The 17,827-nt window shown below is 45.4% G+C and overlaps 1 protein-coding gene across 6 annotated transcripts in view; it reads right to left on the reverse strand.

The window, feature by feature from the left end:
* Positions 1–340: 340 nt before the first annotated feature.
* Positions 341–17,827, reverse strand: part of LRRC56 (leucine rich repeat containing 56) — a 63,306-nt gene continuing 45,819 nt past the window's right edge. For all 6 annotated transcript variants that reach the window (XM_038139580.1, XM_038139581.1, XM_038139579.1 and 3 more), the window contains 7 exons: positions 15,046–15,223; positions 12,818–13,021; positions 11,458–11,522; positions 10,222–10,352; positions 9,362–9,525; positions 6,670–7,030; positions 341–5,945 (listed from right to left, as the gene is read on the reverse strand). In XM_038139580.1, coding sequence (XP_037995508.1) covers positions 5,753–5,945; positions 6,670–7,030; positions 9,362–9,525; positions 10,222–10,352; positions 11,458–11,522; positions 12,818–13,021; positions 15,046–15,223 — 1,296 coding nt within the window. In that variant the 3' untranslated portion in view covers positions 341–5,752. The remainder of the gene's footprint in view (positions 5,946–6,669; positions 7,031–9,361; positions 9,526–10,221; positions 10,353–11,457; positions 11,523–12,817; positions 13,022–15,045; positions 15,224–17,827) is intronic.

A 17,827-nucleotide genomic window follows, 5' to 3' on the forward strand; every position in this document is an offset into this window, starting at 1 on the left:
CTGACATCTCTGTGTGTCCTTTACGTGGCAGACGGTAGAGCCGTGTTTGCTGTACCCTCAGTCAGCACATGCCCAGCACAGCCCCGGTGTGGGCAGCCCTGATGGGCTCAGGGCACGGCCAGGACTGATGGGTTTTGCTGCAGAGGAGAGAGCAGCTGCTGTGCTACTCACCTTCAGGTCACTGTCATGGCTCTAAGTGTCCCCAGGGGTGTGGACGATGCAGCTGACAGGAGCCTGCAGCAGCAAAGTGGCCCAGGGATGGAGAAGGGACTGGGCTGGTGCTCTCTGTTGGGGAAGAAGGGTCTGACCCTGCCCACGAAGCAGCAGTAAGAATGTGGGCATTGATTTTTGACAGCTTCCACATGGGCAAAGGGCTGGGATAGAAATTATGTGGGCTGGGTGGTGGCAGATGTTGAGGCCTTGGGACCAGCTCTGGTGACTTGCAAGGGTCCTCCAGTGCTATCCTGACATCAGGAAGAGGGCCAAGATCCCTGCTGAGCCTGTTTGCAGCTTGTAGCTATAGGCTATGACAAAGATGATATCTTTAAGACATGCTGGGGTTGCACACAGCATTCTCATATGGACATGCCCTATAACACCAAAAAAGCACCTCATCTTTCCAATGTCAACGTGGGGCTGGGATGTTCTCCACTACACTTTGTGGGCATTGCAGGTTTCCTAAGAAAATATTTCCAAATAGATTGAAGTGGTGTGTGATACAGCAAGCCACTACCAGCATAGTGCATTTGGGGCACCACACGAGGCCAGCACACCGGATGCCGGATAGGAAAAAAGAAAATGTTGAGCCCACTGAGTGCCAAACGCCTCCTGGACGGCCTGGAGCTGCTTGGGTTTGGTTTTCGAGTCTTTTTGCTTTTGGAAGTTGCACTTGTGAGACTCTCTTCTTCCCTCTAGCGTCCCTTCCGAGGCATTCCTCCTGCTCTCCAAACCCAGCAAAGGTGGCGCCTGCCTGCCTGCATTTGCACTCGCTCCCTTCCTCAGGCACAGGTTTTATATCTAGCAATGATACTACAACTCTCCACCCCGTAATCCGACGTTTTCTTTTTCTGCTTTACGCTGTGCCATGCAGGAGAATCCTGCTGCAAGGTCGCTGTCTCCTGGCAGCTTAAAAATTATCTCAATTACTACCTTAATTTTAGCAGAATCATTCTGCACTCCAGTTGGGGATGCACAGCCACGAGGTTTCTGATGGCAGTGTGGAGAGGAGCCCCCTGTTGAGGGATGGGTGAGAGTGAGCCCCTGCATTTGTTGCCTGTGTAAGACCATGCTACACCTCCTCTCATATCACATAAATTCTCTTTGGGCTGTAGGAAACCAGGGCAGAGATTAGAAATTACTGCAGTGCTCCTGAAGCTGGATCAAGGCTGTCACTGAAAGGTTGTTTTATTTCTGGTGACAGCAAAAGACCTCCAGGGTAGGATCTCCATCATGTGGGTCACCTGCCAGCTGGCTGAACTGGGTTCCAAAAGTACAGCCACAATCCTTCTCTTTGAGGAGAGACCTCCCCCTCTCCTGGGGATGGGGGAGCAGATCCACCCTCCCACATGCACCTGCACCAGGCCAGCTCTCCACCAGCTTAGGGTCTGCTCTGGCACCTTGAATTCAGTCCAGGACAAGCCCTCCTTGGTGTCCTGCAACTGTCCTGCCCCTCCTGTGCCTCTCTGGAAGGTACAAAAGCTTCCCAGACTGGCTCAAGAGCCACGTGCACTGAGGCATGCTGCCCCAGTGCTCACACGCTGTCTCCACTCTCCAAGGCTGACCCTTTGTCTCAGCCAGGACATCTCCAGTATCTCCTGGGGTAATTTTAGAGGAACAAAACAATAAAAACAGGGCCAGGATTCTCTCGTGTAATGACAAAGCCATCGCAGGGCAGGATTCGTCTCACCTGGCAACAGATGGTACTGAGCAGACATCTAAGCCATCATCACAAACCCTGTTTATCAGTGCAGAGACAGACACTACTGGAGCATGAGCCATCTGACTCATCATACCCCAGAAGCACCTGTGTTCCACTATGGGTGCAGATACTGCCCATGGCAAGGAGACAAGCCTGTCAGGCTCTGAACAAGCCAAGGAACCGTGTAGGAATTGATCCTGAGTTGGCCTGCCATTTGTGTGTATTTGAAGGGACACGTATTGCATTTTCCTTCCTGAACATCTCCTGTGTTTTCTCCTCCTTGACAGCCAAAGAAAATATCTTCTATTCATCCTTTAATGAAGATTAATTTGTTCCAAGTGCAAAGCAATCTCAGGCCTTCAATGAGAGTAATGGCCTTAGCAACAAGCACAGCAGGCATGAGCCCTGGGGCTGTGCACACAGCTGCCATGGGGACACCGGACAGGGTGAGCATCTCCTTTGGCCTGTACCTAATTGGGATGCCAAGGTGTGCACAATGGGCTGGGCTCTGCAGAGCTGGGAGGTGCAAAACCCAATCCAAGGCTGAGCAGGAGCCACCTTTGCTTGTCAGGGCCCATTTGTCTGGGTAGGATGCTGTCCCAGACATGCTCCCTTCAGAGGGAGGGACGATTCTTAGTCACTGAAATAACTGGCTGGCTCACAGCTCCCTACTTCTGTCCCCCATGTTTTTTTAAAGTTCTGGCTGAGTGGAGCCTTTCAGTATGCAGGGCAGCAGCAGTCAGTCCAGCAGGGCTCTTTGTGGGACACCAGCTAAGTGATGCTGAGAGGCCTCCTGGACGGATCATGCTTCTGCTAACGCCGCAGCATTGTCACTTTGGGCCAAATCCCTTTGTTCTGAGCCCAGCTCCCTGCAGGGCTGCTGTTCCCACGTAACCACCCCCTCCCTTAGCAGCATGTACTGGTGAGACTTGGCTCCCAGCAGAAAACTCTTCCCTGCAGTGCTGATTTATTAATAGGTGAGGGAACAGTTCTCGCCCCTCTCTCCAGCTTACACACAAGATATCAATTTGGCAGCCAGCAGCAAATCCCATTAAGGCAGTGAGATACTTAAAGCCATCAGCAGCTCCTGGCCATTACAAGAATGAGAGGATGGACTCTGGTAATGTACATCTGAAACTGGTCACATCCAACTGGAAGCAAGGATCCTACTGAGACAAACATTAAGAGTCTGCAGAGGCAGGGATGGGAATAAGTTCATTCATTAAAGGACTTTGTCTATATTCAAGGGACCAATGTGTGATTTTAACAGAGGAAATGGTGACAAAAAGCCCACACAATGAAACTCCCCTTTTTCCCTTTTGGGCCAAGAGAACTGAATTCAAAAATAGCCCATCATGCTTTACATTTCCTAATTAGCCTATTAAAGACCTGGCTGGCTTTTCCATTTTCTAGATGAAAAGGGTAGAAGATGAACAAGCTAAGCCAGGGCAATAATTTTCCCTTGGGATCTGTTATAGCTGTCCAGACAGCAATGGCCCTGTTTATTTTCCTTGTCCTGGAAACTGCAACAGAAAACAGCGTGGCAGCCCTGGGAAATGAGGTGCACCAACTACTGGCAGAGAGAAGAGAGGAGGCTACCAGGCCTTCTTCCCCATCAGACTGGGCTGTGATCACTATCTCGCTCTCTTAGCAAGCCTCTCTGCTGTTCCATGCATGACAGGCTGGCCCCTCAGTTCTGGACTAAACCCCCACAGACACAGGAGCAGATGGCACCCAGCCTGCCAAACATGCCCCGATAGGCACGTGAGGAGGTGATGGATGGGCCACCAGCTGATGCAGTGATCAACAGGCACACTGGAGACCTCCTCCTGCCCTGTGAACACACCACACCACCATGCAGCATGTGACTGCCTCGGTTAGGCCACCAGTGGGGCAGAGCTGTGTAAAGTTCTGAAAGTCACACACAGCCTGCAGCCCTGAGAGTGACCACTGGGGTGCCTGATGGGAAGGTACAACAGGAAGCCCTGAGTTAAATGGTTTTGATGAAGCCCTCAGGCACTGATTTCCCACACACGACGGCAGAGCTGTTTTTTTCTGAGCATTTCTCCACATCCTCTCTGCCAGCTCAGAAGTTCTTGCTTCTTGCTCTGTGCACATACAGAACCATGTGGAGTTTGCCGTGAGATGAGACCACAGATGCTTTTGAGAGACTTTCCAGATCTGTACCAAGAGTTTTGTCTCTGCAGATGCTCATGTCCAGACCCAGTTTACACACCCACTGAATTTTTTTCCCCTCCACCCCTTTGAAATGAAAGATATCTATTGAGAAGGAGGCTCTGAATATCTGGAGAAGACAGTTCTACCCATCACCCCCTGGTAGGACCCTGGATATAGAGAAGGGTCAGTGCTGTCAGTGTCTTCTTTCTTTTACAAGGCCAGCTTTTGTTTTTTGTGTATGTTGGTATCATCAGTGACACTGGCAAAAAGTCAGATTTAGGAGCCTATTTAAGGGCACAGGCATTGTTGCTCAGTGAAATCCTGCCTGCATCCATAGTATTGCATAAAATCACTTACCACATAGTTTTAAATGATTTTTGATCGATGATTTCTGCTAGGACACACCAAAAATGGGCAAACTCACTTCAAGCTCCTGACTGTTTTGTAAGATAAAGTGGTGCAAGAAGCACCATGACAAAAAGGAAGTTTTAATCTATTCTGCTTTGTCTATTCTGCTTCTCTAAGTTAAGATGGCCAGCAGAAAGGAAGCATAAACCAATTCATTAACTCATAGTGTAATGCCTGTTTTATAAACTGATTTAAAAAATGTAATCTAAAATTTTAGTAATTTAAACTAGAAAAAATGTGATGATGCTTGGTTTCAGACTGCAACATCAATAAAGTTGAAAGGCACAGCCATTTGGAACAGCATCTCACAGACTGCAGTCACTAAAACAGATGTTTTGGATCTTACCTGAACATGGAGCAAATGCCCTATTGAAAAAAAGATTATTCCCTTACTCCCCTGCTTTGCTGCATTGTCACTTAAAATTATCCAATTATAATAAATTGGAAAGTTGATTTGATCTGAGAATGCTAGAAATGGGATGGAGGTGAAAGGCACATGCAGAGGATGCTCTGACACCTGGTGACAGAAGTCAGCTCTGCTAGAGAAATTCTGGAATGCAATGTCTATTCAGAGGAAGTGAGACAAATCCTTCCAGGTAGCTGTGGAGCAAACAAACATGTTAACATTGGGATAAGCCAATTGTTCAACATTTGCTTCCACAGCAATTCCCCCTGCAAGAAGCTCCAATGCCTGTGAATAGGGTGAGCTCCTGTAGGGGCATAAACTCTCAAACCATCCAGCCTGTCTGGGCTTTTCCTCAGGCAACACACCCCTCCCTTAGAACCTGCTCTGGTAACACTTCCTCTCAAGCCCTTGGTTTTGGCCCTCACATGTTTAACATCCAGGACTGCAAAAGATACACTGCTGGCTGCTGGTAGGTCACCTCCTCCAGCCCACTCCACAGACAGCAGGCTCTATGCTCTGCTCTGTTTGGTGTCCCTGCCTGACTCACAGAGCTGGGCATAGTGTGGATGAGAGGAAGTATGATAGGATTTGTTCTGTTTTAGTGTGTATAGGTTGCAAAAATAACCACATTTTTTCGTAATAAGACATTCATTAGCTCATTGGTTGATCAGTGGTTGCTCTTAAAATATTTCTGGACCAGCTGTATCCTCAATTGAGGCAAATCACATTAATTGTTTGAACTGCTCTGTGTTTAGCTTGCAGAAGAAGCTGCAAAATAGCTTTGATCCTTCATGGCTGTACTGTGTACATGGCTCCAACACATGCTGGCAACTGGGTACCTTCTAGGACTGAGGACTTCTGTTCTGAGATGTTTTTGTGGCAGCGGACTTGTGTGGCGATGACTGCAGAATGGAGCTAGCAGTCAGGGGCCAAGCAGAATTCATTGGCCTAAACCTCTGCAAGGCTTTTGTGGATGAGCAGGCAGCTGGATGCTGGTGGTTGATCTCTTTAGAAGGGCTCTCATCCATGATGGGCCTGAGGAAAAGAGGAAAACTCTATGGTGAGACTGCACTCTGGATTTGAATACCTGCATTCTCAACACCAGCTCTGAAAACTGCACCAAAAGCTGCCAGGCCTGGGAGAAGCCCCAGGCACACGAGCTTCCCACACAAGGCACATGCTCTCTGCCTGTGCTGACTCCAAAGTGACTACATTAATTCAAACCCAAGCTGTCATGCCTCAAGTCCTCTCTTGTATTTCTTCAAAGAAGCAACAACATGATGCTAAATTTACAGCAAACAGGTTCAGAAATAAACATGTTTTGGTACATGTGACACTTCTTTAATGCCTACTTTATTTTCCAGAGCTCATTCTAACATGAATTTGTGTCAGGGAAAAAACACAAGCGGGATGTCAGGAACCCTTCCTGGTGTGTACTGGAGGAGAGTTTTGAACAAGTGTCACGAGATCTTTGCAACAGACACAGCATTGGCTCTAGGTGGGGAATATGAGAATGGAGCAGTAAGAGCACAGCAAAACTCTGGGCTATTATTCAAGAAAATACAAAATTTACAATACTCAAGCTATAAGGAACATGGGAAAATGTTTCATTAGCTTTAGACAGTCAAAGGCAAATGTCAGCATAAATAAAAGGAATTAATTTCACAGAAGAAGCAGGAGACCCCAGAGACAAAAGGCAGAGAAATCTGCCTTTTCCTGCCATGAAGTCCCTTCCCCAGATGCATTCCAGTGCACTTACCTGAGCCTTAATGACCCAACAGCTGCTGCTCCTGGAATGGGCCCTGGCTGGCTGGTGCAGCCCACAGGCTGGGGCTGCCCTTGGGATCCAGAGGCAGCCACTGTGCTGTGCAGGCCCAGGAGAGCAGGTTCTTTGTCCAGAGGCTGGGCTGGATTCTCTTGATGAGCCTTTGGCTGGCCTTTCTGTGTACACGGTCTGTCCTCCTCCTGGCTGGGTATTTTTATGCCCCTGTGATTCCTTGTTTTCCAGGGTCTTGCTGCAACATCCACTGCAGAGGCAGGTGAAGGTTTTTTTGGAGGGGATGGGATTAAATAACGTTTTGTGTTGGACAACACTGCACCCTCCTGCGCCTGCGATGAACCTGAAACAGAGTGGAAAGCACAGCGATTTACCAGTTCATCTGACTGCTACATGACTAACCCAGGGAGTGAAAGGTTCTGGAGATGCTGTGTGACTGAGCTGGGTGGGCAGAAGTGTCTTGATGTTGGCCATGTTGAATTGCTTCCTCTGACAGTCGGTTTGGTTCACTGTCAGCACTGCTGGTGACGTGCCAAGTGTGGAACAGCTCACAGGCAGAGCTCACGGGGCACCCTCGAGCTCACTCGCCCTCCTGTTCTCAGGCAGGATCACACTGCATCATTCCCTGCCAGTGTTTGCACTGACTTGTTCTGAATACCTCAGGACTCCTTCCAGTGATCTGAAGTGCAAGGCAGAGGAAGAATCACAGATGAGTGGATCTACTTTTTAAATCACAGGCAGAGATCATGGAATCTCATAATAAGTGCCTGACTGCTGGGGAAAATATTGCATTGCATGCAGTGCTACTTTCTGGCTGTTTGTGTTTCAGCCGTGTAATTCTCTCCATGCAGTATGTGCACAAAGAGAAGAAAAGACTTGTTGCTGACTTATAAATATAACCAGCATGCACACATGCTCAGAACCATTCTAAATATAGCAAGGATCTGATTGCTCTTGTCTATTGAAAGAACCAACCATTCTATAAATAGCAGGGATCCAATTGCTCTTGTCTATTAAAAGAACCTAACTGTACCTAAGTGCCTGATGTGCAGGGTCCAGGGCAGGAACATAATCTAAAGAACGTGCCACCAAAACTCAGGCTCAGAAAGTTCATCTCTGTGGCTCCCAGTTGATGGGGATGCATTTTACTGCCTAGGTAAAGCTGATAAAAAGTTTTCATGGAACAGTTTGTATCATATGATATGCTTTAAAAATGCCTAAACTTCATACTTGTTTTTAAGCAGAGCCACTCTGAGAGACTGGTATGTCTGACTCAAGAGCCTGAAATAACATTCAATGCCTTCCAAAAAATGCAGTTTATATGGATCTGATGCTGCAAACATTTTTATGTAAGAGTGGCTTTGCTCAGATGACTTGTCCTTTTCTGGTCAGAAGGATTGCTTCCAGCAACAAGTTCTTCTGTGAGAAACTCATACTGGACTGGGCACACTTCTGAGTGTCATTAGGATCCTGGTCAGTCCCCTCTGCCACCTTAGACAATTCTAGATTTCAAACCACTCCATCATCATCATCCAGCAGATTTAGTTAGAAGATGGACAGATCCACGCCCAACCATTCACTTTCACAGTGCTATAGGGCATGACATTGGTACACTGTGAGATGTTTGTGACGTTGTCTTATCAATCTAGAAGGATGATGAGACCATCATACTCAATGTAAAGAAATCATGTAAAATCTGTAAAAGATCAGATTAAATATAAAGAGATCATGAGATCATAATCTAAGACTTCTGTGGCCACTGGACAATAGGCCATTCCTTTAGATTTTTCCAAACAGCTTTTATTCTTGTTAGGGAGATACTGTTTATAGTACTGTTAATACACATAGAGGCTTTGAATAATTCCCAGGTTTTTTCAAAACATATTATATTTTTCTAAATTTTAGTAGATCCATTTTTGTCCTTGAAAGAAATGTAAAATGAAAACTTACACGCTTTTACTTATGGAGAAAAAAGAGTTGTTTTTATTAACAAGAGAAAAAAGATTGAAGTTGTAATTATATATGGTCCTCTATTTCATAAACATTTGGAATAACCATTATTGATATTTTAAATATTCTTAAAGACAATATTCAACAAGTAGTGAAGAGTGGGAATTCTGCTTTCATTGATGTAAATGCAATTTCAGAGAAGCCTTTGGCTTTATTCCTGAGTAGAAGAGCATGTTCCATTTTTAGACCTTTCATTGAATGCTTCCTTTTGGTTGCATATCTTTCCAGAATTCCCAATTGCTCAGTTAAACCTTAATCATTAGCTCAGTCATTATTTACATCAGCACCAACTGGGTTCAAATACAGCTCAGTAGGAATGACAGTATTTTAGACTCACCTGGCACTGTCATAAATTAATGACACAGGGTAAAAGACAGAGACCTGTCCTTCTACTACAATTGATGCTAAGCTAGTGTGAGATCACCTTTGCTCCTCTTAGTTCTACATGTTCATGCTGAAATATATCAACTGATGGTCAACACAGCTGGCCACAATGTCCTGCCTAAAAACTGAAATGGCTTGCTTAGGGTCTGGCTCTCTAATGGCATTTTCCAATTGCTGCCCTTCCAAATCTCATAGAACACTGGGGTACCCATGCAGCTATCTACAAACAGCATATGTTTGGCCCGATGCCAACCCTCCCCCAGGGGTTTAGGTCCAGTACCTGAGGAGGAGCGGGAAGAAGGGTCAAGTGAAATCCTTTCAATGAGGTCCTCATCACAGGCCTCCCTCAACTCATTTTCTAAGCTGTCAGTCAGGCTCCAGTCTTCACCTTTATTCACCTTCAGTGCTTGGCTGGCTTGTTCTTGCTGACCTGTTTGCAGGCACCTGGACAACATCAAGTATCACACCTTTAATTAGCTTTTGAGTGTGTTTATGCAGCTGGTCAAATGCAGCCACTCAGGCAAACACCCTGGCAGTGGATTTAGTTACCCACTGCTACTTCACACCTTCCAGGAGATATGAAAACTCATTTTAATTGGATCAGCCATCTAAGATGCCTGTGTCTGATTACCACAAGCATCTTAATCAAGTGAAGTGGGGCAGATTTAAAATACTACCCAGTGAAGTAAGCTCAGAAAAATAAAACCATTTTTACTTCCAAGATAACCATTACTTGTCTGTGAGATCTATGAGATCTCAGCAAGATGGTATTTGTCTTTCAGCCTTTTGTTTGCTCAGGCCAATGTGCTGCTTGCAGAAAAGCTCATCCCCTTCCAGCTCTTTTACTAGACACTGTCAGGACCAGAAACGGCTCACCGGTTATGCAAAGTCATTTCTTTGCTCTTGCTAAGGAAGTGAGCCCACCCTGCCTGTGCTCCAGAGAGAATGAAGAGGGTTCTTCTTCCTTGCCATCCCGCAGATGCTCCAGGCAGGAGGACTGCTGGAAGCAGGGTCAGGAAGGCAGGAGGCCGAGACTATCCCTGGAAACCACCACCAGGTGGCCAAAGCGCTGATTTTATTTTTGCAGCAGAAAATGAATGCCCAGTTTACTGCATGGCAAGATTTCCCCAGCGGTCTCACCCCTTGTGCTGCTCCATCCATGCTCCCAGGTCAGAGGACACCTTTTCCTGGTGCAGATCTCTTCCTCCTCCAGAGCCAGAAAGGTTTTCTGTCGTCAGACCAGACGGTTTCAAAGGGCTCACAGCAGGTGGCTGTGGAAATTGCAGAGGTTATCTGGATATCCATGGGAGCTCTTCCCAGCTCCGTTTCTAGGTGTGGATTTTAGAATACATCAAAGCCCACTGTTGTTTCTGAGTTTTCAGATCACCCCTCATCATTTTCTAACTCCTCAGTTTTAAGAAGTCTCACTCCCCAGTCATGTACTATTACAGCCGGAGGAATGCAGGGTAGCAGTGACAAAATTGCTAACTTATATTTCACTGGATATAACCTCTAGCACCTATACTAATAAGCATATTAAGACCAGTACCACAGAAACTGCATCACTCAGTATATGACCACAGTTTGATTCCACATCCCAGTCCTTAGCACACAATAATTCACTAAAATGTTCAAATTTGTTTCAGAAAAGCTTCCTATGCTGAGGCTGTGGTAGCAGAAAGACAGGGGCAGTACATATCTTTTCCCTGCAGTTCTTTAATATCTGTTGTGAGCATTAAGTCTGTGACCTGTGCATCTCCCTGATTTACCCCAGCCTGTTAAAATGTGCAGCTGTGCTGTGTTCAACCTCAGGGCCAACCAAAGCTGACCATGACAAGCCAGGCTGCTCCCCTTTACACACATGGGTATCCTCTCACTGAATTACTGCCAAAATGAGCAGGCTGACCCGCAGGGCAGGGGCACCACCCCACTGCCAAGAGGAACAAACTTTGGCTTTGTGTTTGTTTAGTCAATAGGAACAACCTTGCAGCATTAGCAAGCTGACTGTTTACACCAACATCAAAGAAACAGTGCTGAACAAAGTATTTTTCTTAATAGCTGTTGTAGAAATACTACCAAATTTTGCAAGCCTGCCTTGTACTTTGCTCATTGCAGGAGGATGGGAAGTCTGCCCCCAGCAGCTGATATGTGATTTTCATGTGCTCCCTTGCAGCTGATGGCCCACTGCTGCTAACACATGGGCACATGCAACATCATGGCAGGGGACCCTCTGTCCTCCTCAAAGGCAACTGCATCTTGGGGGTTCTTGGGCTACAGAAGAGAGTGAGCTGCTAAAAGCCGCAGTGGGAATTCAGTTTATCCCAGGAGTTATGGGGGTCACCATGCAGGAATATGAAGTATACAAGAAAAACATACACCTAGCTTTTGCCTCCTCACATGGAGGGCCTTGGCGGGGTTCCCACATATAACTTGACGGAGTCCTAAGAAAAACGGGAAAATACAAAACATTTTACTCCAGCATTTCACAAACAGTGCTGTGGTTGAAGTCAGTTAATGTAATTTCCCATAGACAGGAAGTCGTAATATTCATGATGTAGGTTCACAGTATCAGCTGGCATGGCCTGACACGGCTGCTAAGAGGCAGCTTCTCTGCTTCCACCAGAATCTGTCTTCTTCTGACCTTGCCCTGCCTACTTAGTTGTGCTGGTGCAAATACTTGTGTGGATACACAGTCAGTCAGATCTGGGAACGAATTCAGATTTTGAAAAAATATGATTTTTGGGGGTCTTTTTTGTTTGTTCTGCTGGATTATTTTTCAGCTGCATCTTGATTAAAATCAGGTTAAAAAGAGATAAGGCAACAGAGGGTCAGAAGAAGCAGCGAACATTGTGTGAAACTGTCTCTATCAGTAGTGTTAGCTGCCTAAAAGTGTGTGTAAAATTACAGTCTCATTCCCTGACAAGCTGTACTTGGTTTCCACGTACATTTACAAATGTGCACTCGGCTGTTGACTCTGCATTGCTTCATCTAATCCATCATCCTGAGTCCTACCCATAGGCAGGGAATTCAGGAGATACTGGCATCTGAGAAAAGCAGCCCACAATGCCTGGAAACAAATGCCATCTAATCTGCAGTCCGTGGGCTGGTGGAGTTACACCGTCACGGTGTTTCCAGGAGTCAAGGAAGGATGGGTGGTATTACCAAGTGACTAGGGCAAGAAGAGCAGTGGTAGACCTGTGTTTTGGGCTAGCTTGTAGATCAGGATGTGAAGTCAAGGAACTGACTCCTCTTGCTGAGGGACCAACCTCTGGAAACCCAAAACCAAGTGTTCATTGCCAGCAGCGATGCTGCTGCAGTATGAGACTGCAGTACACACAGTCTGAGCCCACGATGCAGTGGGGAGTGAATGTGCATCAGCACACCTCTCTGGAGGACTGCCTTGGACCACCTTCCCAGGGCTGAACAGGACGTGGCCTGATGCTACTCAAGCAGGACAGCTGGCATGGGGCTGTGAAAAGGGACAGCAGCACGTGGTACATGGGGGCAGGGGGCTGAGGTGTGGGCAGCCCAGGTGATTCACACCTTCTGCTGCAGGGGGAAATAAAGGAAAGCCTATGCTAGAGCAGGTGAGTCTCGTGGAAGACAACATATGCTAAACCTGATTAGCAGTGGCATGGGTGGGTGGTATTCAAAGCACCCTGGCTTTCATCAGTAATAACATTCAGAAGGAGGTGGAGGTGTGGGAAAGAACAGGATTAAAAAAAACATACGTTACCATGTGTCAAATCACTGGAGTCATCTTTTGTGAACAGTTTATCAGGAAAAACAGTGGGATCTGGAAGAGGACAGCCACCGGCCAAGAGGCTGGCATCACTACTGGTCCCTGCATTAGCAGAACACTGTGCATTTCCAGGTCTGGAAGTTGTTGGGGGTTTTGGGCTGCATCCAGACTGCTTTGCTACTTCCCCAAGACACGGATCTAGAAGAGAGATTTCATTAGTGTAAGCACAGTTATGCAAGGCTTCAAACCACACCATCGCTGTACCTTGCCAACATGGTGACTGCTGCTGCACACCTGGAGCTATAGAGGACAGAAAAATATATAACTGCAGCTACAAGAAACATGCTGGAATGGGTCCAGCCCAGGGAAAGAGGTCTTCCAGTGCTGCACAGTCATGGCAGAATCTGGGGATCCCTAACTAAACTGATATCCCTTCCCACCCTTCTTCTGCTTCTGGGCACCAGAGACTGGCTGCTGGGGTTATGGGTCAGGAACTGCTCTGTGCTCACCACCCACCTCTGGCTGCCCCACAGGTTTGCTGCCCACCTGGCCACAGGGAGACCATTCCAGACTTGCTGCAGGCACAGCCTAGGCCCCAGTCCTAAAATACATTGTGCCCTGGCACAATGCAGATGGTGCTGGACACCTTACCAGAGCTACCAGTCAAACAGGAGAAACTGTACCAGGAGTTACAGAAATCTGGGAATGGCAGTGGTAGATTTTTCCAGTACTGCCTCAGAGACAGTTCTGTACTGCAGAAAGAAAGGTGAAAACTGTTTTTGTAATGTTACAGGACAGGAAGGATTATAAAAAAACTAGCAAAGGCAGGCCTTGTCCTCTTACCTGCCCAATTGCTGGCTGTCCTGGGAGCACAGCACAGCTCTAAGAGCAGCATATGCAGCCAACAACCCATGGGAGAGAGAATTTCATTCCAGTGCCCAGATGAACAACATGCTTTTTAAAGTTTTGAGCATCTACCAGCTGCAAAGTGAGGCATCAGCTCTGTGATAATATGGCCATTTCCTTAAGAGTTGAGTGTTAGGGATGTTTAATATATCATGGGCACAGATGGTAATATGAACCCATGAAATCATTCCATGTGAAAAGTACCCAAATTAACATTGCTACTGGAAAGAAAAAACTACTGGGATGTCTGAACCTGACTGTATGAACTTACTGGTTTAGAGCTGCCAGCAAGAATATAAGTCTGGTTACACCAGGAAATTACATGAATTCACAGTTTTGTGCTCTGCCCCTACTGCTTCTGTCAGCAAGCTTTGTTAACTAGTTTTCTGAACCTCAGGTGATGTTGCCAAAGCACAATCACTGAGGGATCAGATTTTAATGGATTTTTTCCCTACCATGACTACTATTACAACTAATGATTCGGACGCATAGGGATTCAATAAATGACAAATGTATGTACTTATTCCAAAACAAACTAAATTTTTAATGGAGTACAGTTGGCAGGCAAACCACAACCTGGGGAGGGGGCTGGGAAGCCAAAGCAAACTGTATTGCCCACACTAATGGGAAGCAACGTGAGCAGTTATAGGAAATACTCTGCAATATTTAATAGTATGTGATAAAGTGCATGTAGCATGACACATAAAAGCATGGACATCTGACCTATTACCAAGGCTGCAGGCAAGGGGACAACAGATTTACTTTCAAACCATTTATTCTCTACTAATGAATGTAATGAACTTAATCTAATAACAAAGAAAGTGGAACAGGTTTCTTACAAGACCATGCAATCTTCCTGGGATGTTGCTACCACTGAAGGGTGGTAACCAGATTGCCTTTCCTATTATTAAACTGGAACAGGAAATCCTACCACATCCATGCTACATGGGATTGACTGTTACCATGGAAAGAGCTGTGAACAGATGTTACTGAAACATTCCTTTCCAAGCTTTGCTTCTTCCCATCATGCAGAACAAGCCTAAAGTACAGACTCCCAGCTACTGCTATATTTGCTTGATGCTCTAGAAGTTGTCTGCATTTTTGATCTTGATGCCCAGTTTAGGACAACTTCCATTTAAATCTGCACTGTTATCTGCTGAACTCCAGCTTTCTTACTTCCCAGGTGAAGAAAAAGACATCCTTTGTCCCTTCACTATAAGTAAAGATTGGCTTTAAAGAGGTTGCCTTGCTCTTCATCTTTCTTTTTTTACACATCATAACTTGAAAAATGAACCCCAACAAGAAACCTGTCATACCTAACCATGAAATGTCTTTGGCTAAACCACCTTCCTTGATGGATTCCTTGATGATTAGAGAATCTTCATGCATCTTCTTGGAAGGAAGGAGAGTAGTCTGGCTTGCTGGTATTCTGTCCAAATACTTCAAGTGGGGAATGAGTTTTTTTACTTCTGCTCTGTAATTATATTCTGGGTCCTGGAGAAATTGAGAAAGTGGTCAGTTTATTTAACAGTCGGTGGACTGCCAGTAACACAATACTATTCAATTTCTATGCCTGCCATCCAATTTGAAATGCTCCTTACATAATTTCTACTTGAATTGATCATGAAAATGTCCTGAGGATTGCAAAGATACAGCCTTCACCCAAAGGCTCCTTTGTTGTTTACCCACTGATGAACTTTGCCATTCGTCTTTGTTATTTTATGTGTAATGTGCAAAAGCATAGAAGGCCACTGATGCCCACAGAAAGCCTGGGCTCCCTCAGCTTTCAGCCAATCTGTCTCCCTGCTTTTGTGACTCTCTGGTGTTTGCCTCAATACTCAGGTGATAGAAAGGCTTGAAAACATGTTATCAGTGTTGCTATACCTGCTGATGGAGAAAGAGCGAGCACTTCCATGGATTGTGTTTTTAGGCACACAGTAAAAAAAGTATAAGGCCAGAGTGCACTGATAGAGGCAGAATACAAATGGACAGCTACCCACCAATCAGTTGCTTCACCCAGGCAAATCTTATGCTTTTCAGGACAATGCATGAAACATTAGAAACTCCCTCAAAGCCAAGTCCTCATTCAACACAGAGTGGTCATAAACAGAAATCTTTCTGTTGGGCCTGGCTGCTTGGATGCTCCCTCTCTCTGCATGATGCAGCATTGACGTTGGCAGAGGGAACTCACCAAATAAAATGTGCTAGTTGTTGTTAAGAGGCAAACACTAATTTTCTCAAACAAAGTCTTTACTCTTAATTTAGAAATTCAGTCAACCATTCTCAGCTACAGCCAATTCCCAGCCATGTCCTGTTGGAGAGAAGAATCATGTTACGCTCATGTTACATTACAGCTACAGAGGCTGCAGAATTTATCATCAAGTTGTTGCTCTTGGTTTAGATAACAGGGGAAGATGAGCTCATCTGAAAATCAAATTACAGGGAGCAAACAGGCCATCTGAAGAAAGAGCAGTAAATTTAGCTAGACCATTCTGTAGATTAAAAGTAAATAAATAGGAGAGCTTTTACAGACCTTTAACAAGGGCCAGACTACAAGAAGGAGCTTGAGGAATTAGAGTTGGCCATCAAGAGCACACCAAAGTAAGCCCACATATACTCTTTTCTAAATGGCTTTTCTATACACTAAAAAAATGCAAACATCCATTGAAATCAAGAAAGCAACAAAGTCCATGGAGAAGCTCTCAGCAGTGAAGGGCAGGCCCCACTTTGTAACCACCTGAGAGCAAAGCATCTTCCCAACATAGACACTGGGTGGGAGACTACAGCTAACTCACAGTCTGCCAGTGCTACAACTCAGTGTAAAATACATCATTGTGCTGATTCCCTGGACAAATTCGCATCTTCGACCACCAATGACCACTTGAAGCCCCCCCAGATATTCCTCTGTGGATACCTGGAACTTGGATTGTAGGTAAGATAAAGGTGGTACTATTGTGTGGGTGTTATCTCACACTTAGGGGGAGGTTAACAAAGCCGGGAAGAATGCATCACTGATAATGGAAACAACAACAACAACAACAACAACAAAAGCAGAATTTACAGGCCATAAGGAAAGACAAATCAGCAAATCTGTTGAATCAGTTCCCACTGGGTAAAAGGTAATTTTGACAGTGGAACATTGTGATCATCGGCTCAAAAGAAAAGAAAGACTAAGCATGTGGACTAATTAGCATTAGACGCAAGAGATAATAATTTATCCGATAGCGTAAGAGAACCGTGCAGATAATTAATGCTTAATTCCTTTGTTTGCTAAAATTTGTAAAGAATGAAAAGTTTTGAATTATGTTGGGACCCTACCACCAAGAAGTCCAGGGTGAAGAATGATCTACAGGGATGCCACTGGATCCATGGGTGGTGACAACATTCTTCTCTCTCCTCTCTTTTCTATTTCTTTTTATTTCTCTACCTCACATTTACTGTTAAATAAAATTTGTGTCACTGACTTTGGCATAAGGTTTGCCCTGTAATTTGGGCAGAAGCATCTCTCACTAATCAGATCTTAGCACCTACTTGCACAGAAGTAGACAGAGCCATTCTGCATGCAGAAGAGCAGGAGGGCACACCACCACATACCACTGCTCTTTGTACTTCCATTACAGGACAACATGCAGAGCACCCCAAGGACTCATTTCACCTGAACAAACCAAGGGAAATCTGACATTTCTCCATTACAAGTACACTTAAAGACTGAAGATGCCAAATCCTCCAAAAATCCCACTTTCATTGAGCAGGAACAACAAGGGAGTAGAATCAGACCTTCTGTGCTGTTAGGATACACTGCAGCATTTCCATAGTAGGAAGCTTTGATATGAAGTGTCAGTAGCTGTATTTATCTCCCTGGGAGTAGAAAGAGTAAGCAGGCATGCCTTGTCCATCACAAGCAGGCAGTGCCTCCTTACTGCAGGAATGTTTTTCCTCTCATGATTGCATCTTCCATAAGGGAGAAATGTTCCAAAATGGAGAAGTCATTTTGGTTACAAGCAGTTACAATGTGGTCCCTTAAGGATAATTCCACCAGTTCAAACTAGAAAGGCAAGTATATCATATTTTCTTTTGAATTTCAGAGAGGAAAACTAT

This window comes from Motacilla alba, chromosome 5, assembly GCF_015832195.1.
Source record: "Motacilla alba alba isolate MOTALB_02 chromosome 5, Motacilla_alba_V1.0_pri, whole genome shotgun sequence".
In the NCBI taxonomy this organism is placed as follows: Eukaryota; Metazoa; Chordata; class Aves; order Passeriformes; family Motacillidae; genus Motacilla; species Motacilla alba.